This window comes from Pempheris klunzingeri, chromosome 13 (genome assembly GCF_042242105.1).
Source record: "Pempheris klunzingeri isolate RE-2024b chromosome 13, fPemKlu1.hap1, whole genome shotgun sequence".
Classification (NCBI taxonomy): domain Eukaryota; kingdom Metazoa; phylum Chordata; class Actinopteri; order Acropomatiformes; family Pempheridae; genus Pempheris; species Pempheris klunzingeri.
The window spans coordinates 2,566,544-2,594,472 of NC_092024.1; the positions used below are offsets into that span (position 1 = coordinate 2,566,544).

Genomic DNA, 27,929 nt, shown 5'->3' on the forward strand with positions numbered 1-27,929 from the left:
CCTGGTGGTAAAGCCTGCCCCACCAGAGCAACAACATAAGTGTCCAATCTGTGTTTGCTTACCCGTGGACACCGGTGGCTGAGTCCTGGCCTGGGGCCCGTAAATTGTGCTTTTTTTTTTTTTTTACAGGCCCTGACAGCTAACAGGCTATTGGGAACAGGGGCCCAATGACACAGCCACTCAACAGATTAGCACCTCATCAGCCTCCTGCAGCTTCGAACAAATACGGTCCCTGCCTCCTTTAGGACACAATAGAGCCGCCGCTGCTAAACAGCCCCCCGCCAAGAGGGCCCCCACCCTTCTCCAGCCACAAAACTTCCTGGTCTGGTCTTTCTCCAGGCCACAGCTGCATCAAGGGGTCCTTCCCCGGTCCCCGAGCCCACCCCGACCCCAATTGGCAAGATGTGTGTATTTCAGGTGAGCAAATATTGCCACTTGCCTGAGAGTTCAATGGCCAGCCATTTCAGGGGGGTTGTGTATTGCGCCTGACTGCCTTGCAACAGGGGTACATGTGGCCTCACACAGCAACCGGTCCATGGGATGGGTCAGGGGAATTCTCCAGGCACAGCTGGAGTCAGCAAATCAAACATACCCATATAGCTCATCTGCATTTTCCCAGACTAGGAAACCATTTCCAGCTTTCATTTCCCCTCTCCACTGATTTTACAACAAAAGAATGTCTTGATGTCCCAACCAGCCACCACACACGCAGCGCTGACCTTTTTTTTTTTTCTGCAATACACAGTTTAAAACTGTGATTTAGAGGTATCGCACATCTGGCATAATTGCCTTTGCTATCGTTGCATCAACATACCCCAGAATTTCCTTGCAAATGGAAACACATAGCTGCCATAACTCAGGCTGTTAGGGAATGGGTAAACATGCAGGGGAAAAGGTTGATCTTGTCAACCACTTGTCATGTTTTGGACACCTTTGTCTCCAATACACACATGCTTAAGGTATAAATGCCCTCTGCAGCTGCATTCATTTGTCTCCCTGGACTTAATGTGGAAAAAACACACAGGGAGAATTGTGTGCTGTGAGATTGTATTAGAGATTGGAGATAGAGTGTTTCTTGGGACTTGTGCCCTTCATAAAGGACACAGGAAGCAAAAGTAAAACATTCTGGTTACTGTGTGAGTCGTATTCAGTTACAGGCAGAGGGCACTGAACTGATAAGATGGTCTACTAAATACAAGCTGGGAAAGTTTAGGTATTTGTTGTACAGGGCTCTTACTGTATCTTGAGAATCACTTTGGCAATTAGTTTATTTATTCCAGTCATCATTTACTAGGAAAGCTTCAGAGGTATTAGCATGCTGTGTACACACAGGATGGCAGTTTTAAGCCATCAAATGAATCAGTATATTTACTGGTCACGGCTGAGGGGCAGCATTGTCAGGATTAAAGGCCACCAGCTGTATGCCTTATCAACAACTTTTCAGGTAAAGACCACAGCAACAGAGTGCAGGGCCAGCTTAGGTAAAGGCTACAGCAGCCAGCTGTGTATGGGTCTGAAGGTGTTGTGTCAGCACAGAAGACCACCTTGATCCCCCCCTGGAAGTCAAACACAAGTGTGGGTCGCCGTGTCCTGGGAGGCCTTCTCTGCCATCACAGTGAAATGGAACTGGCCCGGAGAGCAAACAAGATCGCTCCACATCTCTCCCCCAAGCCCAGACCAGGCTTGTCTGGGTGATGGCTTTTTCTGTTGTTTTGTTTGTTTGCTTGTTTGGTCTGGAGCCCATGGATACCCAGCATGAAGTAGAGAGGAGATGGCGGCAGAATGGAGGACGTAGAGGAGAGGCTGGGGGGCGGGGGGGGGGGTGGATGTGTGACACACAGACCTCCCCTTGAGGTGACGAGAGACCTGCCGAGAAGCTACCAGACAAAGCTGCTCAACAAATACACAGAGACCCCAGGATCAGGGCAACAAAGACGGATCACTGTCCCTGATTCCTCTACAGATGTTATTTCTGACATGCATCTGACAGCACAGTCTTGGTTCATGTAAATTCCATTAGGACCTCTTCTAGGGGACTTTTCTTTGGCTGTATCCACTTCTAATGTGTGAAACAGGTCACAGGTCACTTCCAAAAGTTGTACATGAAAGCGCACTTGTACGACACTACATGTAAAAATGAATCCTAGGATAACCAGATGCTTCGCCACATAAAGGGTTTCAGCATCTTCCCACAAAGACTGTGACTGTTTCATGACAGTGTCACTGGATTAACCTACACAGAGTGACACCCTCTGGTGGCAAAGAGAACTGCTTTCTCAGTGGCTACAGAGCAGAGATACCACACTGTGTGACACTATGTGAATATAATAGTAGAGTTGTAGACTCATAATATCATAAACTATTGAATTATTGCAGCGCTTGAATATTTTCCTCGTCATAACACTCACAGTATTTTAAAGATCCCCCCAGGCATGTTTTAGACATATAACTGTTGTTAGAGTAGGATTTGGTCTTTCCACAAAAATGTTACCTTTTTAATTAAAAACCTTTAAAATGAATCTACGACTGAAGATAAATTTACTGCTTTTCCTTCATTGAAGAAATCAGAAATATTGTTCATTTCAAAAGTTTAACACAAAACGTCTCCTATTAAAAGGTCCATCGTCAGTGTAGGTGCATTGGAGGCTTGAGGTTGTGATGCCACAGAACCATGCTCACACTGACACATGGAAAAGTGAGATTTACAGCGAGCACAGAGAAACCAGTTCTCTATCAGCAGATGAATGTGAATAACAGCCTTCTAGTTTGAAACTCTGCACATGCATCATCCTGCAGCAGCCAGAAGCAAATCAATTTTTGGAGCCAAAGGGGCTTTAAAATGGTCTCCCTATTAAAGTTTTAATTTAAAGTGGAACAACACACATGCGGTGGCTCTTTCCCATTTACATACATGAGGGGGGCAGAATATTAGAAGCACCTCTGAATGTAATACAGAATATTAACTACGTCCTCGATGCCCTCAGTGCTAAAACATATAATTCAAGTAACACCTCCCTGCCAGTGACAACAGACCTGAGCATAGAAGCTGACTTTACTGCAGGGCAGTTGTGTTGGATTGCATTAGACTGTGCAGGTGTACCTAATAAAGTGGACAGTGGGTGTATATCTAAATGGCACGGTGCTTTACAATATCTACACCTCTGTGCAGCCAGAGGAGGGAGACATTGCACTTTATTTCAACGCCACTTTTGTTCTAATCTCAGTTTTTTCTAAATTGCTGTAGCTGCCTCTCCACAATGGAGCCTTGAGTTTGGCACAAGCTACAACCGAGCACGTGATATGTTATGGATAGTAGTTAGGGTTTCCTTAGTTGAATGTGTGAGCACCAACTCGGTGAACTCTAACAGTGCTGCTCAGCCTGCACATGTCTCCCTCACAGGGGTTAACGGGGTCATCTGGCCTCTAGAGAGGATCCACATCTTGAAAGCATTCAGACCAACTGATAAAGGGGAGCAGCACTGAGTATCATTTAGAGGGAAAAAAAAGTATCTTCAACTTCTCATCAGTGGCTATTAGAGGATAGCGTTTGCAATAATGCTAGCCGTGATTGCCAAAAGTGGTCGGCCAGTATCTACAGTAAGAGCAGGGAGCATTGGTGGAGGAATCAAGGACACTTCAAAGATTTGGGTAAATTAATGACAGCTGCCTGTTTGCTGTAGTTTGTGTTGAGCTGTACCTTCAAACAATAGTCCCGTTCTGAAGCACGCTCTAGGAATAAGACATTTTAGTCAAATGGCTGGAGCTGAACAAACGTTTGATACTTAAAGGGATCCTATGATAGCATTTATCATGTGTGATTTCAAAGTCTTCCACAAAGCCCCACACCACCACCACCACCACCACCCCCCTCTTTAACTATGTCATTACTGCCTTGTGGCGAGCGACTGGCTCTGCAAACTGCTCGGTGTGGTGCAACAATCACATCCAGCTGCTGAGGATGGGATCTGACATGTGAAACCACTACACAGACACACACACACACACACACACACACACACACACTCACACAACGTGATGCAACATGCGCAATACTACAAGCCACGGCTGCTCATGCATGCATGCACGCTGAGGCACTGGAATACAAAATCCATTGTTTAAGTCAGAAGCATGAACACAGAGACATTAAGAGCACGGAGGACACGTTTTCATTATCAGTTAAGAAGTGGGGTTTTTTTATTCCATTGGTATGTACTGAAATATACAAAACACTGACACCTGCCAATCCAGCGGCAACAAAGACAGGAAAAGGACAACAGGAAACAGAAACGTGCTCCCAAAACACACCGACAGAGCAAACTACAAAACCGTAGTGCTATAAGCTCCCATGTGAACCAAACTGTGACTATACCTTGCTTCTACTGTCTAGACAAAAGGGCTGTTGAAATGGTCCAGACAACATAACAATTGAGGGAACTGATACCAATGTTTTGTTCTATGTAAAATCTATGTTGGCCACATCTGGCGATGCAGCACATCAAAGACACATATTCCAGAATGGGGGTGCTTAGAAAGTCACATTCAAGAATACTGCGAAAGGACAGGAAAGGATACACAGAAACATGATGCTCTAACGTAGAGTCCATGCGGGTTTAGCCTCATGTTGAACACAAAACAAAATTGGCTCCATTATTGCATTTACGGACAGTTCAGGGTTTCTGGTCTTGTAGCACTGAACACATTCACAATGTTAATTTAGGAAAAGTTTAACAACAGTGACGTGAATGATCTTTGGACATATTTCTTCGGGGTCTGTTGGATCCAGAGGATAAAACACGTCCGATACACTAGATGGTGACAAAGCAGCCAATACTGTATGAGTTGCATCAACTTTCTGCTGATCATCACTAGTTAAAACTTCAGACTTGGACACTCAAACTGTTTGCTCTCTGTAGCAGCGAATAGTGTTTCTATTCATTTGCTATGTTCAATGGTAATATAGTGCAAAAATCTACCACAATTATGAAATACATTAAAAAAAAAAAAACATACAAATATATGTGATAGTTCCAGTTTCATGCCAAAGGACAACCTCACAAACAGTTCGGAAATGAGAACAAAACTCGTGTGTTTTAAATTCTCAGACTGTAAATCCCTTGTGAAAAGTGCCCTTTACTCCTGGGGAAAGCTCTCTCTGTGATCTCTTCTCTCACATAAAGAACAGACTCATATTATTACTCAAAGTTATCCAAAATGATGTGTACAATAACTAAACTATTACGTCGACCTTGTGTGTTTTGGTTTGTTTCTTAAAAATGAACCAAACTTGAGCGAATCCTTGGAATGTTTTGACATCGTGCAAAAAGAAGAAGAAAGCTCTTCTCTCCTGACAGTTTCTTAATGCGTTTTCTGTGGCACGCACCTCCACCTGCGCGCTGCTTGTAGCAAGTGCATCGTGCTACAAATTCTGTCGGGTTTCCCCCCCCCACGTTTAAAGCCTCTGGAGAGTAATTCTGCCCCCTCGATCGGCGTCTCTCTGTTTCCACAACGAGCAGTTCTGGAGGGAACACCCACAGCTCCCAAAGCTTCCTGAAAAAAAGTCCCTGTGACAATCCTTGTGCTTAACACATGTGGCGCAGTGACACCCCCGTGCCACTAGGGGTCCTCTTCCATGTCGTCCAGGTTGGGAGCCATGATGAAGTGTTTGGGGTAAATGAGGCTGTGTTCGTCGGCGTACTCCTCCCACCGAGCGTCGTCGCTCTCGTGGGTGATGTAGCGCTCGCCTCGCCGCGTCTCAAACTCCCTGAGGTCCAGCCACGTCTGATAGTCCTGAGGGAAGGAGACGCGGACTTTTAAATGCATTCAGTGTACTGTCCTCAGCAGAGTCACTACATGTCTCAGCAGCACATGTCACATATTACTATTTTCAAGTAGGGCGACTCAGAAATGCCATCACTTTGCATTTGAGCAGTTCTATGGCAGTTTTTTTATGAAAAAAAAAAAAAGTTTTATAAAACTCTAAATGGTTCGAGTCAGTATGGTATAACGGGTATATCGGTCTAAATTTGGATAGAGGAGTGTGTCAGTGCTCTGGGGATAACTGTGCTGGATATTCTGAGCCTTGGGAACATCACAAAATGCACTGATAAAGCCAATCACAAAAAGCTGATTACAAATGGATTTTGTGACTCTGATTCTTCTTCTTTTCCTGACTTCTTCTGGGATAATCATGAACTACAGTTCCCATAATTCACAGGGAGTTTTTTTTTTTCTTTTTTTAATGCCCAAAATGTTATGATTATGAGGCCATATGTTCGTCACACTGAATCTAACAGAGAGAGTTCTAACCCTGGAGAGGAGGAGTGGGATTTATGATGCAAACTGCATCCATTAGGTTCAAGGGTAAAAGAAATTAAGCAAATATGTCACCTGTAACCAGGGGTGGCTGAGACACTTGTCCACACTGTACCTCTTCCTCATCTTGACTTGGAGGAGATTGTTGATCAGATCAGTGGCTGTGCGAGAAATCAATAATATAAGACTGCATCAGTACGTGTTTGTAGCAGCAGCAAAGACTTCCTCAGCAGTTCACACAGCAAAACATGAAAATCAGAGGAGCGGTTACTGTAGTTGGCTTGAAATATTGAAATATTCTGCACACTGTGCAGGAGGAGCTGCAGCTTGGGCAGCTGGGGAGAATTGAAAGTGATTCACCTCGACCACAGACAAAGAAAAGTCAGAGCAATGTTCAGACGACCCAGACACGTGGGTGGGGGAGGACAGCTCTGAGGCTACATGTCTGAGTATCAGTTTGACGCTGAACTACAGGTGCAAGGAGCTTTAACGAGAGTGAAGCACATCAGTAACCAGCCAGATTAGATCAAGCGCTGGTCAATAGTTGGATGTTTACTTCAAGGACGGGTGCAAACAAGCCAGTCGTTTCTCTTACCCTCTGTGGAGATGTCCTTCCAGGGCGTAGGTGGGTACATGAAGGCAGCATTCTGGATCTGGTCGTTAATGTCCTCGTCCTCATTAAAAGGGAACGTCCCGCTCAAGCTGACGTACACGATGACTCCCACCGACCACATGTCTAGGGAGCGGTTGTAGCCTTTACTGCGCAGCACCTCTGGAGCCAGGTAAGCCGGAGTGCCCACTACAGACCGCCGGAACGACTTCTCGCCGATGATACGGGCAAAGCCAAAGTCGCACAGCTTTACCTGAAAGAAGACAGAAACACTGGTCAACGCATCCACACGCATGCACTTGCATCAACTCACATATGAGTCTTTTTTCTTTTACCTGAGGAAAGGGTTCTGCGGAGGCCAGTAGTACATTCTCAGGCTTCAAGTCACAGTGAACAATGTTTTTGAAGTGCAGATGTCGCAAGGCCACTAGGATCTGTTGAAAACAAAAATCAAAAAAGCACAGATGAAACTCCAGCATCTAAAAGTTTTAATACAGAAAGCTTACAGCACAAACAGGGAAATGTTTGTATAATCTAAATAGTAGAATCTATGGTGCTGCCATATGGAAAAATAACAGCAGTATAAGCATATAAATGCCCTTAAATACTTCCATCCTGACAAGTACCTTCACATAAAGACATATGATCTCATCTCATCATCCCATCTATATTCACGAGGCCTGGCGTAAGCTAGCGCTGCACGCATGTCTGCCTATGGCCATGTCCCAAAACCACAGTGCGCCTGGCTCCCCTATCCTGACCCTGACTTTGACAGAAGTCCTCCCAGCCACATCATAGCCAGGCCCGCCGCAGCTAATGGGGCTGCTGTTAATGGCCCCGCTCCTGTTTGGGACGCGGGACCCACGGAGGCCCGGGGGCCTGCTGCTCTTCTAATCAGGCCACAAAGCCACCGGCACACTGCAGGCTGTAATCCACGGACAGGGAGGAGGCCGTGATGCCATGCAGACCAATTCCCATAAACAATTCCCCCCAATCAGCTCACCACAAGAATAAACAGGCCCTGGAGCTGGAGCAGAGGCTCAGGCTCAGTGGGCCAACACACCCCAAAAACAGAAGGGAGGACAGAGGGAGGGAGGGACAGAGAGCTATGATAGAGAATGAAACACAAAAAAAATGCCAGCAAGAGGTGAAGGAGAAGTTTGAAGTATAAAGACCAGAAAGGCGATGACACATGCTGAAGATCTAACTGAGTATCATTGTATTTGACCCTTTTCAGCTGCTTCCAGACACAAAGATAGAGGAGCACCGTCTCTGTGACACCGACCTGTGTGACTAGGAACTTAGTGATTCGTTCAGGCAGTTTGCTCTTCTCACTGGACAGAATCATCTCCAGCATGTCTCCATGCAGCTTCTCCATGACAACAAAGACCCGCTCTGGAGTCTCGAACATGCACTCCAAGTTGACGATACCCGGGTGATGCAGATTCTGGAGAAAAGCACAAAAGACACTGAGTCTACACTGATGTAGGGGTAGCAGGGGATAGAAGAAACACTGGTATGTTTGCTTCTAAAGCAACGAAACAGTCTGTAGCATGACCTGTGTATCGGCTCTGGGTGTTACCTGTAATATGGCCACCTCATTCCTTAGCTGGCTCTCCTGCTTGGTAGGAAATCTCATCTTGTCTATAACCTTGATGGCCACATCTCTGCCACTCTTCCTGTGTTTGCCTAAAATATTATGGGACATGGTGAAATCAACAACTTTTTATTAACTTCATCAAATTTAATGCAACCGACAGTAAAGCTATATTAAATAAAATGTAATTGGGGCCGTATCCAACAGAAACATACCTCCGTACACGATGCCAAACTGGCCTGATCCCAGCACCTCATCAGAGAATATTTGGTACACTGAGGCAATATCCTATAAGAGATCATTTGTTCTGTTACTGCTCTTTTTTCCCTTTTGCAAAAAACATTCCATGCCAGTGGGTAAAAGTTACATCATCAAAAGCTCATAACATATGCCGTTCCTCCAAAATGTCTTCTGGTATTGCCAAATATCTATATATATTTAACTTTCACTCAATGCAGAAGTGGAACTGAGATGAAAATCCCTTGACCAAAAACACTGGTCTCCAGCTTCCCCATTTCTGCAGCACAAAAGCTTCCACTGGAGGTTTTGGTGAAGAAACAGTGGGACACTATTTCTGATTTTACCACAACAGCTACTTTATTGGCGCACGAATGCATGCATGTGGAGGGAAATTATGCAACAGCATCTGTAAGAAAAAAGAAGCCCCACTCACCACATTCTCCTGGATCTGGCAGTTGGACACAGATATGCTGATGGACAGCTCTTCTGCAGAGGAAAACACATGATGTTTCCACATTCAACAACTGAGAAACGCCACTGTACCAAAGCATGAAGCAGCCAGTGAATCCTTAAGTGATAGAAGTCTGAGGCATATTGCTCAAATGCTAGTTTTTTTTTTTCCATAACCTTCAAGCTTATCGCAGCTGCATGCAATAAGTCACAGCCCCACATAATGAAGCATTTTATTACACAATAAATTGGTTATAAATTTGATCTGGGAAGCTATGTGTGACTGAGTGGTGCAAGTATGTAATGCATTTCATAACTGGGAATTTAGACAGCCGCAGGGGCTAATTCTGCATTCTAGCCAATGAATACAAAAGCCAGAGATAAAAGCAAGTAGAAAACATGATGTGATCATGTAACTAATGCTCCACACAAAAATCTAATATCAAGTTTGAATGAGAAAGGACCACATTAATTCCACCAATATCTGCAGATTAACTATATAATATTACACTATTTTCCAGCTCATCTGTCCGCCCATGCTTAATGACTAAACGAATCCAGATCTATAGACGAGGACAGTTTATTGTCATGTATGAGTGATAAAGTGAGGGTAACATATCAGTCCCTGCTTCAAGTCTGCAGCCTTTTGTGACGACCTATTTTATAGCACCGTGCCCACGCTTAAAATCCTTTGTATGACTCATGTGAATCTCTAATCTGCAAATGAATTTATAACCATAGAACCTCAAATAACAGGCCACAGATGAAGCTATGGAATAACTCCTGTCTTTGTTCTTATGGGCCAAGCTTCTTGATCTGAGTGAATAACACCTCTGTCCCGAGATTCTTCATGGCCACAGTAGTCCATTTGTCACTACTTCCATCTGCAGAGAGTGACTTGCTACACAGCTTCACTTCCTTTAGCCTTTAGACACTAATGCAGGGTTTTCCCTGCCTATCTAAAGGTAAGGCTAGCTCTCTAATTGGTTTTTCACCTCAGCCAAAGTGGTGCAAACAGGGCCCTTCCCTCCATTTAGGCACATCTCAAACTGTTCAACAAACAATGAAGGAAAGCAAGACATTTCAATCATTGTGACCCTCATAGTTATTAATTTAGTCTCATTGCCGAGTCAGGAATAACCCTGTAATATTACAAGTAGTTACTGACAGGGGAAACCCAAAATCTTGTCTGATACAAAGTGCACAGTCACAAATAGGCAACATTCTTCTACTTACTGTGATCTTTACCCTGGCCAGCAGCACTGGCCACACTGGGCTGAGGGGTGACAGGCATCAGGGCCTGTCTGATGGCCTTCTCCCAGCCCTGAGCCACCTCCATGCCCACTCCTGACGCAGCCAGAGCAGGGCTGTGGTAGGGACTGCAGTTGTTCTCCCCTACATAGTAGACCATGGTGGCTGTGATGATCTCAAAGCAGTGTGGGTTGCTGCCCTGGGCCAGATTACTGTAGTCTCTGGACTGCTCCACCTGGAGGATCTCAGACAGCGGGATTTCCTGTGGGAGGGGTGAGAGACGGAGGTAATATTCAAAACAAACTGAAGACAAAATACTATTTTCTGCCTTTCTCAAATAAATAAGATCTAGAACATTTTCATCCAGTGAGAATAAGAGCTTCCGCGTTTTGTCTTTCTTTCTCAATTTTTCATTATTCCTCTGAGTGTTGTCTCTCAACAAAACGTTGTTAAGGCGTCCCACAGCAGATGGGACCAAAACACACACATGCTCAACCACATTTCAGCCAACATGTATTATAGCGGTCAGAGGACAATAAGAGACAGGAAGACAAAAGATGTCATTGATTAATTAAACAAATATATTTTTTAAATGTAAGAAAAGATCATCCAAGAATAAACTATTTTTTAAAAAGTCTCATTTTCACCTCTGAAAATATCAAGCTACTAATTTCTTAATGGTGATTAATCTTAATCTTAGTGGCTCATTTAAAGAAATTTAAACAGAAAAAAATCTTATTAAAGCAAAAAATGTTTAGCCAAAGGATGTAATGCACCGCCTACACAGCCACATGATGTAAAGAATATTGATGCTGTTAATAGTAATAATATTGTAGTAACACTCACACACTCCAAGAGTCTCCACACTCGTCTGGTATAATCACAGTGTTGATTAAACAGTCCCAGCTCTAACTTTCTCTTTTACTCTTCTCTCTCTTATGAGCACGCACAGAAAGGACACTTTAAAACCCCTTCCCCTTCAAACTCACTGTCAAATCAAAGAGAGGAGGGAGGGTCAAAACTGAAAAAACACAGAAGTCCCAGCCAATGGGGGCTCGCAGAGGCACACGCTGTCCCCTCCACGTGGCTCACCACAGAGTATCATATGAAGTGCTTGTGGTTAGCGGGGCCGGGTCACGTGAGCGGGCCCTGCGGCGGCTGAAGTGCTCTGGTTCCCTGATTACAAGGCGAGGCCGGCCAGAGGCCCCATCTGAGCACGAGCCGCTGGCGCTACCGCCAGCCACTGGGACGCAAGACACGGCAACTACCGTTCCCCCACAGGGTTGAGGCGTGTGGGGGGTGCAACGTTTGACTGCGACACGACTCAATCTGGCAGAGACAGAGAGAAGCCCCCTCACCCCATAAAAGGTTCTTCAGAGAAAGCCACAAGTACAGGGGTCTCATCTTCAAACGGGGAGCCGTTATGGCTTCCAAATGGAGAAAATGGCTGCCATGCCTGGCAAGCAAGCCACCACGCGACCACCACTAATCAGATTGGAGGGATGAAGAAAAGAGGAGAGGGGAGGACAGCGGCCACACACTGATGAGCAGCAGCCCAGGAACTTCAGAGAAATGAAAGGAAAATGTCCAAGACAGACGGTTTCCTGGGTACAGGCTGAGCGTTTGGAGAATCTGTGGTTTCGGAGAAGAAACCCCTGAAAGAAACCCTTTTCTACTCTATGTGCAGGAAATCATGTCACGTTATCTATCATGGATAAAAATCTACTACTCTCAAGCAGCAGGCAGGACAAAAAGAAAGCATTTACAGCTAGCCTTCAATTAGCCTCTTGAAGGTCTTAAACGTAGCTGACTGCCAAGTTGATAATAAAGAACCACATAAAGCTGCCAGTAAACACACCCCGAGGAGTCGGTCCCTGCTGAGGTTTCCTCTCCAAGGCTTTAGTGGCAGGGGATGCAGGGTGTGACAGAGTAATTGCAGGAGAAGAGTGAGCAAATTAAGTTTTTTTCAGGCTTGTTGCACCACCAGCATAAGAGCGGGATAGTGAGAAAGACAACAAGCAGGACTTCACATACAGCTGCATATCAAACCACCTGTTTGACACACACACACACACACACTCGATGTGAACGCGCTGCCTTTCACACTGGAAAGTTTGCTGCATCCTACACACCGTCCCACTGCAACACAACTGTAACCACAGCTCAAGGAGGTGTCAAAGTCTCAAAACACACAACTGACATGAACAATAAAATGATTACATCCCCCCACCCTACACACACACACACACACACACACACACACACACGCACCAACACACATGTGGAAGCCTTTACCTTGCAAGGCTGTAGTCCCTCCCTCAGCCCTCAGTGTGTAATTACTGTGCTATTAAGCCCCTGCGGCAGTGTAATGACTGACTACAGAGCTGGCACTGAGCGGGAAGTGTCACACTTGTCAAAATTGCAGTGTTTCGCTCACAGCAACCGTTTACTTTGAGACGAATTCCGGACTTAATTGCTCATCAAAATGCTCCTGTAAATCCACTTTTTAAAAAAAAACAAAAAAACTTGTCAATCCCCATGTCCAGAAATTGGACTCTCTTCAAAACCCCTTCAAATGTCCCACCTGATCTTATACAAAAGGTACCTGCTGTGAGTGACTCGACCCTTTCGCTTCCTGCGGGGAAGAGACCAGGCAACAGCGTGAAAAACCACAGGGGAAATTTCAGTGGACCGAACTGACCTCAGGGTAGTTTACAGTTGCAGCATGACAGCCCTGAAGCTGAGTCACACGGCTACCACTGGTGAAATGTTATTTTTCATACCTCTCACAACGTGGATTTGAAAATGACATCACCACTTTTTAATCAGAAGAAAACAGTGCAGTAAATTTCCAATACTACGGAGCCATAAAGAGGGCTTGGTAGATGTTATTCAACATGGACTCGACACTTCATCAGCACGAATTAAGCTGCTCGATTTTCTTGACAGTTTACTAAAAGCTTCTGTGTGTTTGATGTGGAGGACGAGACATGATTTTCCAAGAACAAGACAGAAGATGATGTGCTTACTTTGTAGAACTTGGCTCCGGTGTCGTTCTGGAAGAGACTCAGACTCTTGCTGTCCAGTCTCCAGTAATGTCTCTTCCGCTGTTAAAAGGGGAAAACCAGCACTGAGTTAGTCCAAACGGCAGAAAACATGTGACCTATCAATATTACACTACTTTAAAATTTGGTTTCATAAGGAAAATACCTTCTGTGTTGAATTCAACACATGTGAACAGCATTGGAGAAGGAGTTTTCCCCAGCATTACAGGCTGAGACAGCCCATGTCAGAGTGGGCTCCTCTGTTGGGCTTTTGGGTTATCAGTCTTACCAGGTTGTCCCTGCTCGTATAATGAACCATCCAGCCCTCCTTCACCACAGTGGAGCTCCGCCTCTTGGTGTGTTTGATGGACTGGACCACCCGCATCAGAGGGATGTTGCTGCTGGTGGAAGGGCTGCACACACATGCACAAAAAAGATCATTGATTAGTACGACAATTACTTATTCCTTTGGAGCTGAAAGTAATGAAACACCATCAGGTTACATTTGAATTGACTAGAAATAAATAAATAAATCACATTCATTGTAGCCAGCTCTTGAAACCACTTATATTTGCTTTTCTAACCACCCAATGTCTGGTCCATCTTTCCTGACAGAAATCCTGCCCAGGAAGTGATGCATTTTATGTTTGCAGCAGTGGCAGCACTACTGGAAACATAAAACGCATGCTGCTGGTGTAGAATAAACATGTGAATTGGGAAGTTTGACCTGGTGGTTTAAAACGTAACCGCAAAGTCCCCGGTTTGAATCAGGCTGGTGGCCTCTGCTGCATGTTTCTCCTTCTCCTGCTTGTTTCCTGTCACTCTTTACAACAGAAAATCCTCGACGGCACAGTACGAGCCATAATGTTTGTCTGAATGGGGTGCCAGAAATGAGGCCACTCTAATTCAACCGACATCTTCATACCTTATAGTCTTGATGGGCTCCTCGTCCTTCTCTCTGTCCAAGAAGGGAGAATCCATGTCAAACATCCTCTCATCTGGGGTGGAGGGTTCCTCTGGGTCGTCCAGTCCTCTGCTGCCATCCATATCGCTACTGTCCACCTCCATAGTATCCATGGTGGTGTCGGAGTCTGGGCCAGGGCTAGCTGGCTCTACACATGTATGTACACATGCACATATTTGAAAAGGCAAATATGAGAGATATGACACGTCATCACTGTGACACTGAATGTAGAGCTTACCTCCATTGAAGTCCACCTCCCCCAAACAGTCTCTTGGTACCTTTGAAGCACATCGTTTATGGCAGTTGAATCTGCAATCTGCCAGATGAAAATCAAAAAAATGACTCAATGAAACATGATAACTATGCAAAAGCATCAAATGTTGTACACCCTTCAGACGTAGTCCTACCTTTACACTGCATGCCCTGGCGAAAGAGACCCTTGAGCAGACGCTTGCAGTACTGGCAGATAGTGGGACGAGTGTAGGTGTGAATGGCGAAGGTGTGCGGCACCTTGACTCGCCCCAGCACCATCTTCTCCATCCAGATGGGCCTGCCGCTCCAGGACAGTATCCGCTTCCCTGCTTCCTGATGGGACCTCTGCTGCAAGGGTTGGAAAAAAACAAGAGAAGACGGGGAGAATTAAAAACCATATGCAGGAAGAAAATGAAGGGAATAATAGAGGAGGGAGAATGTGAGTGATCAGGGAAGACAGAGTGAATAATGGCATGGCAGCAGGAGAAGAGAAAGACATCAGCAGAGAGGGAAAAAGACATCTGTCAACTGACTTTGCATGCTTAACGCAGTCCCTGTGGTCGAAAAACATTATTAGATTTGTCACGTTCTACCACATATGAGCATCTAGCTCTGATTTTAGATGGATACATCAAGTAGTCTGGAAGCTACTGACAGCATTGGGAAGGAAGTCTTCTTCTTTCTTCATTTTTAAGTGACTAGATGCATAAACTTGGACTTCAGTGGGCTTTCAATGTCATTAGCATAATTAGATTTTCCGATGACCTTTTGTGGGGACACAGACAAGACGGGAATATTCCAGTGCTTATGCAAAAACTGTTTCATAAGACCTCGCTGAGGATCTGTCCACAGAGCAATGTGCAGCTCAATTCAATTTTCTGCATCGGTGGTATTCCACAACAGGGCCCAGGAGATTCACCCATGGATGAGAGCCAAATTTGATAAGTTTAGACGGACATGTTTAACAGTTGAGACAAAGCTCGTGAGCAGCATGCGGAGTGGCTGCCTCACATTCTTGGCATATTCACCTGGCCTCCGGGCTGGTTTAGGATGATGCCTGAACTCCAGCCAGCTCGCTTTACGCGTGAGGGTTAAAAAAAATCATTTCATCACTCAGCGGATAAGCAGACACTGAGGTCTTTCTAACTTTCCGTGTCCCTATCCAAGCTCATGCATTTAAATCACTGATCAGAACTCACCTCATCCAGGACGACCACGGCATTTTCGGCAGGTGCCGGTCGGGGGACAGAGAGCGAGGGTCCAGGCAGTGAGACATTGGATAGCCTCCTCTTCCTGACACCGGTACAGTTGTTTGGAATCTTGAAGGCGCAGCGTTTGTGGTAGTTTAGCCCACATCCTGAAAACACGAAAACACAAATGACATCAGTCTCAAAAATTAAAGCGATATAAATGCTGCAGACTAGCAAACATTAACCTGTGAGGCAGAGAATATTCTTATTCTGCAAATAAGCCACACGGCGGCCCCACTGACGAGTCGGTTTTTTAAAACAGAATTTATGACTTTTTCATTGCTAAATAAATCAACCACTCCTCAATTGAATTCATTGTCAGAGAGGCCTTAAAACGCAGCCTAATGGCATGAAAATGATAGCGTGTAATTCAAATGTAATCCAACATGGACAGAAAGTTCCTCCACAATCTGAATTTGAAGCGTTTCACTGGCAAACAAATCTTTCTTGTTTGCTTGTATGTCTCCCTGATACATTGTTGAGGTCGGAGATGTGGTGTGTTTGTGCGTCTCTGCGTGTGGAAACAGCAGGAAAGAGGCTGGATCTTCTCCCTCAGATACAGTAAAATGTCTTGGAGCTGGTGAGCCAAATGGCTTGGCAATGACAGAGCAGAGTTCTCAAGTATTCAACAAGATGTTTGTTTATGTGTGTGTGTGTGTGTGTGTGTGTGTGTGTGTGCGTGTCCGTGTGTGTGTGTGTGTGTGTGTGTCTGACCTTCACATTTGAGCCCCTGTCGGACGAGACCCCACAGCATCTCCCCACAGTAGTCGCAGAAGGTGGGGGCCTTGTAGGAGTGGACATAAAGGGCATGGGGCCGGATCTGGAAGTCTTCAACTGTGGCCTGAGCTAGAAAAAATACACAAATGATAAAACTAAAACTTGGCGAAAGCAAAACAAATCAAAAAGACGATAGGAGAGCAGCTATTTATCACATGTGTTTGACACAGTTTTTTTAAATATATAAAACCAACACTGGAGACAATATACAGTCTCACTATATGTATGTAAATGAGAAAAAAGTAAAGTAAGAGAACTGAGATTCTGTTGTGAATCTGTCTACATGCAAGTGCTATATCCACACAGCTGCAGTAGAGGGCGCCACTTCTGCAAGGACACAACTTCAATTTCATCATGCCATGTACCAAAGTGATGGGGCACACCCATGAGACACCAGAGCAATGCAGGATGGTCATGTTATATCAGTCCGTCTTTGTTATCAAAAACACAATATCAAAACCAATCGAGCTGAGGATACTCTCTTCCTGTCTCTCTCTCATTTCTCCTTCATGTGTCTGTTGTTTTGAGCCCAACGGCCGCACTGAGCTCATTGTTGGAAGCAGGAGTTAGTTAATCATGGCTGTGAATCATCAAAGATGTGAAGATGAGTAAGATACGGAGGTGGCTGCTGCCAAACCTGTGACTGAAGCTCCTCTTCTCTCAGAGCCTGTGTTGCTGCTCCAGTGCAATCATTTATCGGTCGCAGTGACCGACGAGGGAATGGTTAATCTTTACACTCGGGTTCAGCAACAAAACCTGTGCGGTAGTGATGTCATAGTGTGTGTGTGTGTGTGTGTGTGTGTGTGCTTGCGCGTGCGTGTTAGTTCATTTCCTTTGAGGTGATTCAATCAAACACATTTTCTCTTGGACAACAGAGGACATTCTCAGCTGTTGTGGCTGTGATGAGAAGATGCCTGCTTCAACAGCAAATATGACATGTGGTGGCCAGTAACAAAAAAGCATGTCCTTTACTAAAAATGTGCACATGCTCCATATAAAGAAAAGAGAAAAAGCCTTCAAGCAAGCAAGAAAAAAAAACTCTTAGATGTCACAGAAAAAAAAAAGAGTCACATTGAGTCAATCTGTTAATTCTCTGAGATTTTCATATCTGTGCACATCATTAATGCACTCAGGCCATATTTTTCAGAGAAATATGATGGCTGCTGGGTTGATTCTCACAATTTGGGTTTGATTTGAAAGAGAAGAAAGAACTCAAGCAGGTCACATGTCATGGGGTGAACATAGCTCCCTGGCAGAGACACATGAAAGGCTGCATTCATGAGCTTTTTCGCACACGTCTGCAAAACAACTGGCTGCTTTTTAGCAGTCGCACTGTTAATGTGGTGCTTGTCGTGCTAATTGGCATCAGACAACACCAAACATAAACTCGACAAGTTGTTTTTCGCAGCACTTCTCACGAGCGGAGAGGCTCATATGAATGCACTATCTGTTTGCTTTGAGGCACAAAGTTTCCATTCGGGGGCCGCAAGTTTCCATCTGCCTTAAACAAGTTTGACAGAAGGCAGTGAAAAATATCGATTTTACACTGGCTGCAGTGGTGAATAAGGAGCTTGTGAAAGTGGGTGAGAATTTAAGAGAGTGAAAAACAGAACAAAGGGACAATCGGTCAGGCCAAACCTCAAACCTCATGGGCCGAGATGGCCTGTGCAGTGTCTGCTGTGTCCAGGGCCGCCCCGCACATCAGAGCATGTTTACACTCCGCGGGTCTACTACAATCACTTACTGCAGGAAAAACAAGCCCTCTACTTTGAGCTCACAGCCAAGAAAAAGCCACTTCTGCCTCCCTCTCGCAGTGGGAGAGATATTCAGACCGTCTCTCTCTCTCTCTCACACACAGCCGCAGAAGCCAACAACAGGTTGGTTAAGGGGAACCGAACGGAAGATGACAGGAGACAAATTGCGGGACAGAAAAAGGTTCATATTTTCTCTGAACCAAATGAAAGGCTTGGGAACGCTGATCTCTCGGCTTGTGTTTCTCAAACAAAGATCAAGTGTCTGACATGCAAAGCCTTTCTCATGAAGAAGGCCAAGTTCATCGAGTGTTCGATGAAATTAAAAAAAAAACAGCAACAGCATGTGTTGCATATATAGAAAATCTGAGATCCGACTCCTCTGAGGCGGTTTTTCATCAGGTATATCTCAGGCTATAAATGCAGCTTACACCTGCAGGTGGATTTGTTGAGGCAGGAGGGATTAGAATGGGAGAAAGCGAGGAGGGAAAGAGAGCAACAAAGACTGACACAAAAGAGAGCACAAAACAAACACAGACAGTCAGAAACAAAAAGAAGGAAGTTCTCCAGTCTTTAGTCTACATTCCTCAGCCCTGATGCCTGGAGTATCCTCAGATCCTGAACCTATACATTCATCCCCAGTCTAAATCCCCGCAAACAATACTCTCAGCCCAGGAGAGGGGGGGGGGGTATTCATCACAGGTGGTGTCAGGTGCTTCCCAGCGGAGACAGATGGAGCAGGAGAACAGATTAGAACAGAACAGATACTCTGAGCCGTTTGTTGGTCTCAGCACCGCACAGGAAGCTGATTCATGTGTCGCAGGAAATGACAAAGAAAAAAAAAAAAATCAAACACCTGTTTAGCACAAAACAAAAGACAGGTGAGGGAGCGGAGGGCGGAGTAATTCCCTTATAGTCGTTCAACCGAAAGCGTAAAGTTTCACAAGAGTGATGTTTCATTTGGTGGTGTTTCAGTGAGTCCTCTCAGAGCGAGCACCTGACTCACTGAAGTGGCCTCGAACAAGACAGGACAGGCTGTGGTTACTGGAAGCTGCGTCAACTATGACCAGGAAAGCAAAGTGTAACACGTCCTTCAGTTTTAAACTGCTGCTTGGACTAAAACGCACGGCCTATACTGCTTAGTGATTTCTTCAAACAGGAGTCTTAACCAAACATTTCATGTTTTTGGAGGTCAATTAGTACGCTGCATCTGCTGTCAGAGCAACAGTCTTAACTCTCACACTATACCCTTTCCGCTAAATACATGGATCACATTTGCTAAAAGTCTCCTGCTGAGTTTCTGCCCCAAAGTTAGTACTTTTCATGTTAACAGCTGCTTTCTAGCTTTCAACATTTTAAGAATAAATCCAAATACCCCCCTCGTGACTCTGAGGCCTAGCTTCCATAGTGTTATTTGGATATCTCATTTAAATACAAAAACATCACACTGACAAGTAGAAACGTTGACTGGGCGATTCAAGCCTGCTGTACTTTTGTATTTGCCAAGAGCAACAGTTCACAAAGGTCTGCTGAGTCATGTTTTCTTCTTTCCTTTGCAGAGACACTAAGTAGCAATTCATTTTAGTGAGACTTAGTTGCTGTCTGAGCTGATCTGAAGTGTCTGGGGAAAGCGGTAAGACGCTGAAGGTAATGCACTATGCATGAAATTCATACTTTGACTGCGGCTTACATACCAGAGAGCACCACCTCTATGAGGTCTCCTTCGTGGATGTCTTCTGCCGAGGTCAGCCTCTGCAGGATGTTCTCGTCATTTAAGTCGTGGCGGAACAGCAGGATCTTGTCGTACATGCCAAAGAAGCCGCACTCTGGGAACTGGAGAGAGGTGGAGATACAGGTGAAGATATAAGAAGAGTGAAGCGATTAGGGACCTTCTAAATCTGATAGAAATGGCAGAGGTAATGTTAAAGAAGAGTGTATGGACATGAATGCTTCCTGCACTGTGGTGGGTCCACAGCTGATACTGTGGGGACAAACAATGAGAGAGAGATACAGATCAGCCCCTTTATTCTGAGTCTTTTCAGCAGCAGACCTCCTGTAAATACACACAGGCACACACAGATATTATGCCATGTCCAATGGCTTACATCATCATCAGTAGGGCGACTCCACATGAATGCATTGGGTTTTAATAAGTGTACCACATGAAAAGTAATCTGGATTCAAGCATGGCCAACTCAGCAGCCACCGTCACTGACGATGTCTGGGCCAAGCCAAACCTAGAACAGCCACGTCTGACCTGCTGCACAGACGTAAGGTCACATGATCAAGGAATGGGCGGAGAGGACGGTGGGGGGAGGGCGGTGGAGGAGGAGGTAAACATCCTGAGAGGAGTAGCGGAGAATCAGCTCACAGGAAGTGCAGCGCCAGTCAATACTGACTCACTTCCTGTACTGAGGGCAGCCCATGGCCTCTTAGAGAGCAACGTTCTTGACACAAGGAAAGGGCTGCAATCAGACTGTACGAACACATGCACAACATGTTCAGGGTATATATGCAAATATCTCATGTACACATGCACTTCAAACGGCGGCATGCACAAAGAAGACTCATGTCCTGCACAGCACAACATCGCTTTGCAAACCTGCCAGTGCTGAAAAAGAAAAATCCAGAGCGGTCCCGCAAGGCTTGTATCAAAGTGGGAATTGAAGCAGAGTAATTTTACACCAAGGCTTGAGCCAGTCTGTGTGCCAAGCAGACTGGTACTGGAGGATCCACCAGCTGTTTCCCCTGAACCAGGGTCACACACAATGGGCCACATAGAACAATGCCAGTGTGGCCCAAGAGCACCGGGGTTGGCAAAGCGTCTGGGCAGGGGACACACAAGACACCTGGAGCCTTTCAGCTGCCAAGAAACACAGATACAGAGACAGCAAGACAGATTGATGGCTCAGGAAAACATGGGTGTATCAGATGACTCATGTCAACAAAGCCAGACGAGCAAACCGTCAGAAGGCAAAAATGTAATTCTGCACAGAAACTGATGACTACTGAAGCCTGTTCTGGTCTCTCAGACAGCAGAGTGGACTAGTGGCTGGATAGAAAGATACTCTGGTCCTCCTAACACCAACCTGCACTCTGATCTCCCTGTAGAAGAGAAAAACTTCTGCTCAGAGACTAACACAAAACATCACCTCTTGTACAGCAGTGGGGTTTTTCCTATGAAAGACAACAAGCAGAGAAAGCATCAGTATTCCTTGGTGCTCGTATCATGCAACAGTTGCATTGTTAAGTCAGAGAAAAGATGCAAAAGTTGCAGTATCAGGGGATGATATTGTTTCTGGAAAGAGACCATGTTGTTGAGCGTTCTAATAATGATATATTAAATTCACCCCCCAGTGTATTAGGCTGGAGGCAGATAACTCACTGGGAGATATCTCAAACCCAAAACTACCATCATTACTAAGAGTTGAGTGATTTCCATCCCAAAATGAGCTCAATAATTACTCAAGTAATCATTCCAGAATGGAGGTGCTGAGGGTATGTGAGGATTAAGCTTCCACATACTCTATAGGCCTTGTATAAAATTATGTACTATACTAACATAACTTTTTCTTAAATTTATTTGGAGGCCTTTCTACACTATGTACAGTGACAGTCTGGATGATAAGTCCATATTCCTGTGTTTTCCTCCAGGTGCTTCACTTTTCTGCCTCAGCCAAAAGAAGTGCACGCAGGCCTGTATGTGTCAGCCGTCGGATAAAGCGGTATTGTGCATGCTGGGAAAAGCCCCGGTCTCCCACGACTCCCTGCAGGATGAATTCAGCTCCCGTTCAGCTGAATCCCTGTGGTGCCAGTCAAACCTGAGGACCTTCACCAAGGAGCAACGAGTTTATGGTGATGTAAAATGTATCAAAATGATCACACAGACACCTTGCCATCATAATATTGATGAGTAGATGATACTGTGATGCCGACTGGCGGTAATCCTCCTCAAACAATGTGGGCTGGTGGTGTTCATCGTATAGAGACACCCTCATCCTTCCATATGTCACATAGGAGTCTACCATCAACCAGTCCCTGTATGAAGATGATTTCCACGGCATCACAACTTCTGCAAACACATGACAAGCTAATAGCTTTACGGAAACAGTTAGAGAGGAGAAAGTTTTCAGTGTATCAGCAGCACGTGCTTGTATAATGGAACATTTCCAAGTCGCCCCCTCCTTCTGACATACCTACATCCTAAACTCTGTCAGCCTATGAGGTGATTGATGCAATGTGCTTCAAACCAACACCACCGCAGGCAGTGGGGGCATCCTTCCTGGGGCGGCTGCAGTGTCACTCTGGGGTTTTCCTCCGCTCGCTTGCTCTCAAACCCGCACGCACAAAAATTGCGGTCGATGCCCAAATCCAGACAGCTGGAGTCACCTCCTCTTGGCACCCCGTGCAACACTTTCCACTTTACAGAACGGGTCCCATTCCAGAGCAGGAGCATCTGCAGGCCAGCACGAAACGGCTGCGAGGGCAGAGGACACTACTTTTTTCCATGCCCCATTAAAGCAGGAGGAAGCCAGCAGTGCAAGAACAATAGATTGGGAGGTTTAGGGCACATTTTAAGAGTATGTTGTTCAAATCACACAGATAAAGCGAGAGTTGATGGCTAACCTGTGGGTGCATGCATGAAACAGAAAACTTTTTTCTCTCTCTCTCTCTCTATTCAGCTCCCAGCGTACACGCATGTGAAAATAAACCTCCACCGTGCTCCTGTACACATCTCACACACCATCACCCACACATGCTAGTGCATACGTCTCCGAAGCCCATAGTGACTAAGCATGTCTTTTGTCATCTTCAAACGCAAATCCATTCAGCCGAGCAGCCGCGACCACACACGCACACCAAAGACCCCGGCGCGGAGGAGCTGTGTGTGAGGTCCACAAGTCAGGCTGGAAAGACGAGTGGAAAGGGGCTTTGCAGTAGTAAGCTTTTGTTAAACGAACTAATCCGCCATTGATATGCTAAATCCTGTTATAAGGAAAGCGAGTGAGAGGCAGGAGAGGAGAGGAAAGAGGGGAGAGGACGGTGGGAGAGGGACACATCTGAAATATGGTCCTGTTTCATTTAGAGCCAAAAACAAATTACCTCAAGACAGCCATGAAAAGATAATCTGGTTTGAATAACTAAGTGTGCCGTTTGGCATCGAGGAATGTTGATGCTTTCTCTCGCATAGCTTTTACTATCAGCTGCATTGTAAAGTTTACAATGATAAATTAGGGAGATGAATGTTAAGTCATAACTCACCCATTTATATCTAATGGCATTAAAACTGGGAGAAACTGTGATTTTCCCTGTAAAATAACACAAAGCCAACGTGTGAAGGCACTGAGTCACAGAGGACAATAAAAGTTGTTGTCGACATAGATTCACATGATTATGTGGTCAGACGTTTGTTTCTCTCCGTATGTGTGATGAGTGGCAGAGGTGGGTGGCAAAAGGGAAGCAGTGTTGAGCGGTGCACAGGCTGTTACAGATGGCCATGTGATTACAGTAAGGAAAAGTATGCTGCTTGACCTCGGGCTGCCTCACACCTTTATTAGTCTGGCATCTGGCCAGACAGATGTGGAGGGCAGTTGGAGTAAAGCGGCTTGAGATCAGTCTGCACGAGCTATAGGATGTACATGCACGTGTAGCTCAGTAAGCAACGCTGTTCATAAACACAGCCAGCAGCAGTGCTGCTCTTACATTACAGCTAACAGGCTGGCAAAATGGGCGCTACATGTACCCCTTTTTAGAGAAGAGGTGCAAATGCTGTTTCAGGTTACATCCATACTAATGAGATGCAACTAATAATATGGCTTTTGTGATTCATCTTTGTTTTACTATTTTCTGACATTTTGACACCAACTGATTCAAAGTTTCATTGGGCTCAAAATGTGGGCATCTTTTGTCAGTCAGCCTTCCAATCACAGGTCCATGGTACCGACAGCAGAGCTTTTCACAAACACTCTTCAGAGTGGATGCACTGTCACACTGTCATGTGATTTTTTTCCAATTGTCTTGAATCTCTGGTTTATGCCATCCTTAATTTTTACTCAGTAAATAACTAATCAGACACAGCCAGACCCCGACAGTATGAACCATACGGTGGTCTAGAGACATTCAAGACAAACATTAGTTTAGAAAAGAGCACAGTAACCATTCGGTCATTCGGTAAAGAAATACGTTTACTTGGAGAAAACTAATCAAGGGTGTCACAGCTAATTAAACAGCAACCCAGGACGAGCAAACTTTCAGGACTGAAAATTTTAGATTTTAATATTTTCTGCAGACCCTTGTGATCCAGGTGTGACGGGAGATTACTTAACAACAAATGACTTAAATGACTTTTTAGCATTTAAACACTGGGCATTCCCATCTGACAGCGCACCCACAGAAATAAATCTGAGTGAGGATGGAAAACATGGACGGGTTTTAATCCTGATGGCAGCTGAGTGGACTGTGAGCTGAGTGGACTGTGGGTGTTTGAAGACAGATACTTCTGAGGCTGGAGACTGCTGCTGTACCGGTCCGCTCCCAGATGTGAACGTACAAATACTGTGTTGTGGATGAGCTATAGCATTATAAGAGTGGAGGATTATCTAACATCAGTACAGAGGACAAAACTTAAATATGTTCCTTAAGGTACTGGGCTCTCATGAAACATTTAACCAGAGTCAGGAGGTGGAAGGCTGTTGTTTATTTAGCTTGAGGTGGCAAGATTAAGACTGTCACAAGATCAGTATGATACAAGGTGCTTTTTCTCCCTGGATAAATAAGTCCATTGACTGATAACCCTGCAACTATTTGTTTCTGTTTTATATCTGAAGAGAGTCCCTAAAAACACCTTAAAAGGAGAAAATTAAGAAGAAAGATGGATTAAATTGCATTTATATACCAACTTGGTAAATAAATAGAAGCACAACTTGACGAGTTTTGATTTACAGCAGATGTAGCAGACAACATGTGCTGAATCAACATGCACCACCGTAAGTCATGAAACCATAAGTTCCACTGAGCCATAGCGAGGGTTTCTCAACTAGGAAAACAGTTTTATGTCAAAACAAGGGGAGACCACTGTTTGAATTTGAGGTGCACGTTAATGCCCACAACAGAGGAAAAAATACTTCAATAAGTCGTCAAACGAATGCACTGGAAAATCCAATTATGTGCTCACGCAAACCTTGGGGGAAGACTGTGTAATTACTTTGTTCAAGGCACATCAAACACGGTGTGGAAAACTGTGTTAATCTACTAAAGTCAACAGTGGAATTGCATTTGTTTTCATGACATATTATTAATGTAATACCAAGCAAAGGTTTTCCACACAGCATCTTAGGAGAAACACATGCGCAGCGAATTGCACAATCACTAGATGTGGACATCAATACAGTTCATTTGTCACTTGGAGTGAAGCATCAAAAGAGGAGACACTGGAAACACTCTGGTTTTCCACTGTCTTGCTCAACATCAAGTGTTTTTTGGTCTTCCATTAACAGTTTCCATGTAATTTGGCTGCATGATCTCTAAATAATTGACTTTGATGGTGCCGATGTGCTCACTGTACTGTAGGTGTGAAGCAAAGTCAGTAGAAACATAAATTCTACCTTGTCTTAAAAAGAAACGTCAAGAGTTGAAGACGTTGTTTTTTTCCTATTATTTAGGAAAGGAAATGTTCCAGGCTTGATGAGCTGACTGGAATCAAGAGTGAGCAGAAAATCCCACACAGTGCGTTGACGTGCTACCATAACCACAACAGTGCACATGAACAATCGAATGCATTGCTACTTAACCTGTCGTGACCTCTGGAGGTGAAAACGTGATCGCTGAGCAAACTATAGCTGCAATTCCACATCTGAAGAACGGAAGAATAAATGTGCTGCTTGAACTAAAACATGCAAGAGAAACGTATCGGAATGTAAAGGAACAGTTCTACATTTTGGGTTTCATGAAGTTTGACAGCACTCTAATCTCTGTCCTTTCAATATGCAGCTAGAACCAGGAGGTGTGTGAAGCCTTTTACGGCTCCGCAGGGGAACTGCATGAAGCCTGAAATAATCACTTGGTTCAGGGCTAAAGTTCTAAAAGTTTGAAAATAAAAAAATGTGTGCAGTTAGAAAGAAATGAGGTCACCTGATCTGTGTAGCCCCGTCCCTCATCTCTGCTTAGGGCTGGAGTCTCAAGACACACCCTGATCTCCTCCCGAATCCAAGTGAACCGTTGGCGGTCGTGTTGCATTATGGGTAATGTGGGCACCAGGTTTTGACAAGACAGAAGTATATATGGAATACAAAAGAATAACTGTCCAACAATGTTGTAGTCATGCAATGCTAAACATAAAAACTGCAACCAGGGGGGGAACATCTTCTTTACCTACCAGCACCTCTAAAGTTCACTAACTAACACTTGTTTGTTTCCATACAAACACCAAATAGTAAAACTTACAGGTTGTAATTTCACTAGTTGTTATGTGCCGCAGGACTTCCTGGAGTCTCAACTTCCAGATGACGATAGGACAGCAGGAAGTCACTGCTAACTGGCTAAGATATAATTAACTAACTTGGTAAGAAAGCGAATAAGCATATTCCCCAAAATGTTGGACTCTTCCTTTAACATCTGGCCAAACAAATACTGATATATTGATATGTGGCATTTAAAAAATCTGATGGCAATGCATCACAGAAAATAGTTTTTTACATAACAAATAATATAAGATGTTTTTCATGGCTGTGACCCTAATATGTACTCGATGGGACATTTTACAGTTGAAAAATAAACATGTAATGTTGTAATGTACTGTTTTTATATTAACTCAAACAAGTCTTTACCATTTATATATAACCAATATATTGCCGTATATATTTTGTTTGCCCTCCGCTCTGCAGCATGTACAAGAAAAGACAGGACGAAATGCATGCTTCGTTTCAAAGGTTACATTACATAAAACTATTTGCTCCTCTGTTTGCAGGCGCAGGCCAAGAGAAACACGCTACAGCTGGAGGCAGAGAGAGCCGGGGAAGAGGTGGGGGGGGGGGCTGAATGACAAAGCACTACCCTCATATGGTTTATATTCAAGCAGGCATCTTTGTACACTTGCAGGATCAAGCAAACTCATCCCATCACTCTCCAGAACATACACACATTCATAACATGTGCTCCTCCTGAAGTCAAGTCAGCTTCTTTTCCACTGCAAGAGGACGACTTCACTGAGTGCAGCCGACCGAAGCAGCCACATGCAGCGGAAAGGAAACTCATTTGGTGGGAGAGCAGCAAGAGAAGCTGTGACTTTCTCACTCCACGGGCTGACTAACTTGTTTCCTTCCATGTGGCAGAATATGGCTCATGGTTCATTCATAGCTTTTGGTGTATGAGGCTGTATCATCGTGGAACACAGCAATATCTTCTTCTTCTTCTTTTTCAAACAAACAGACCCA

At 44.7% G+C, this 27,929-nt stretch overlaps 1 protein-coding gene across 2 annotated transcripts in view; it reads right to left on the minus strand.

Moving 5' to 3' along the window:
* Positions 1-4,181: 4,181 nt before the first annotated feature.
* The window catches only part of prkd3 (protein kinase D3), a 34,340-nt gene continuing 10,592 nt past the window's right edge, over positions 4,182-27,929 (minus strand). For both annotated transcript variants that reach the window (XM_070842339.1, XM_070842340.1), the window contains 17 exons: positions 20,193-20,331; positions 16,685-16,816; positions 15,920-16,077; positions 14,876-15,068; positions 14,707-14,784; positions 14,430-14,616; positions 13,794-13,917; positions 13,490-13,567; positions 10,446-10,722; positions 9,193-9,245; positions 8,735-8,807; positions 8,505-8,611; positions 8,208-8,369; positions 7,258-7,356; positions 6,908-7,175; positions 6,388-6,473; positions 4,182-5,787 (listed from right to left, as the gene is read on the minus strand). In XM_070842339.1, the coding sequence (XP_070698440.1) occupies positions 5,614-5,787; positions 6,388-6,473; positions 6,908-7,175; positions 7,258-7,356; positions 8,208-8,369; positions 8,505-8,611; positions 8,735-8,807; positions 9,193-9,245; positions 10,446-10,722; positions 13,490-13,567; positions 13,794-13,917; positions 14,430-14,616; positions 14,707-14,784; positions 14,876-15,068; positions 15,920-16,077; positions 16,685-16,816; positions 20,193-20,331 (2,388 nt within the window). In that variant the 3' untranslated portion in view covers positions 4,182-5,613. The remainder of the gene's footprint in view (positions 5,788-6,387; positions 6,474-6,907; positions 7,176-7,257; positions 7,357-8,207; positions 8,370-8,504; positions 8,612-8,734; positions 8,808-9,192; positions 9,246-10,445; positions 10,723-13,489; positions 13,568-13,793; positions 13,918-14,429; positions 14,617-14,706; positions 14,785-14,875; positions 15,069-15,919; positions 16,078-16,684; positions 16,817-20,192; positions 20,332-27,929) is intronic.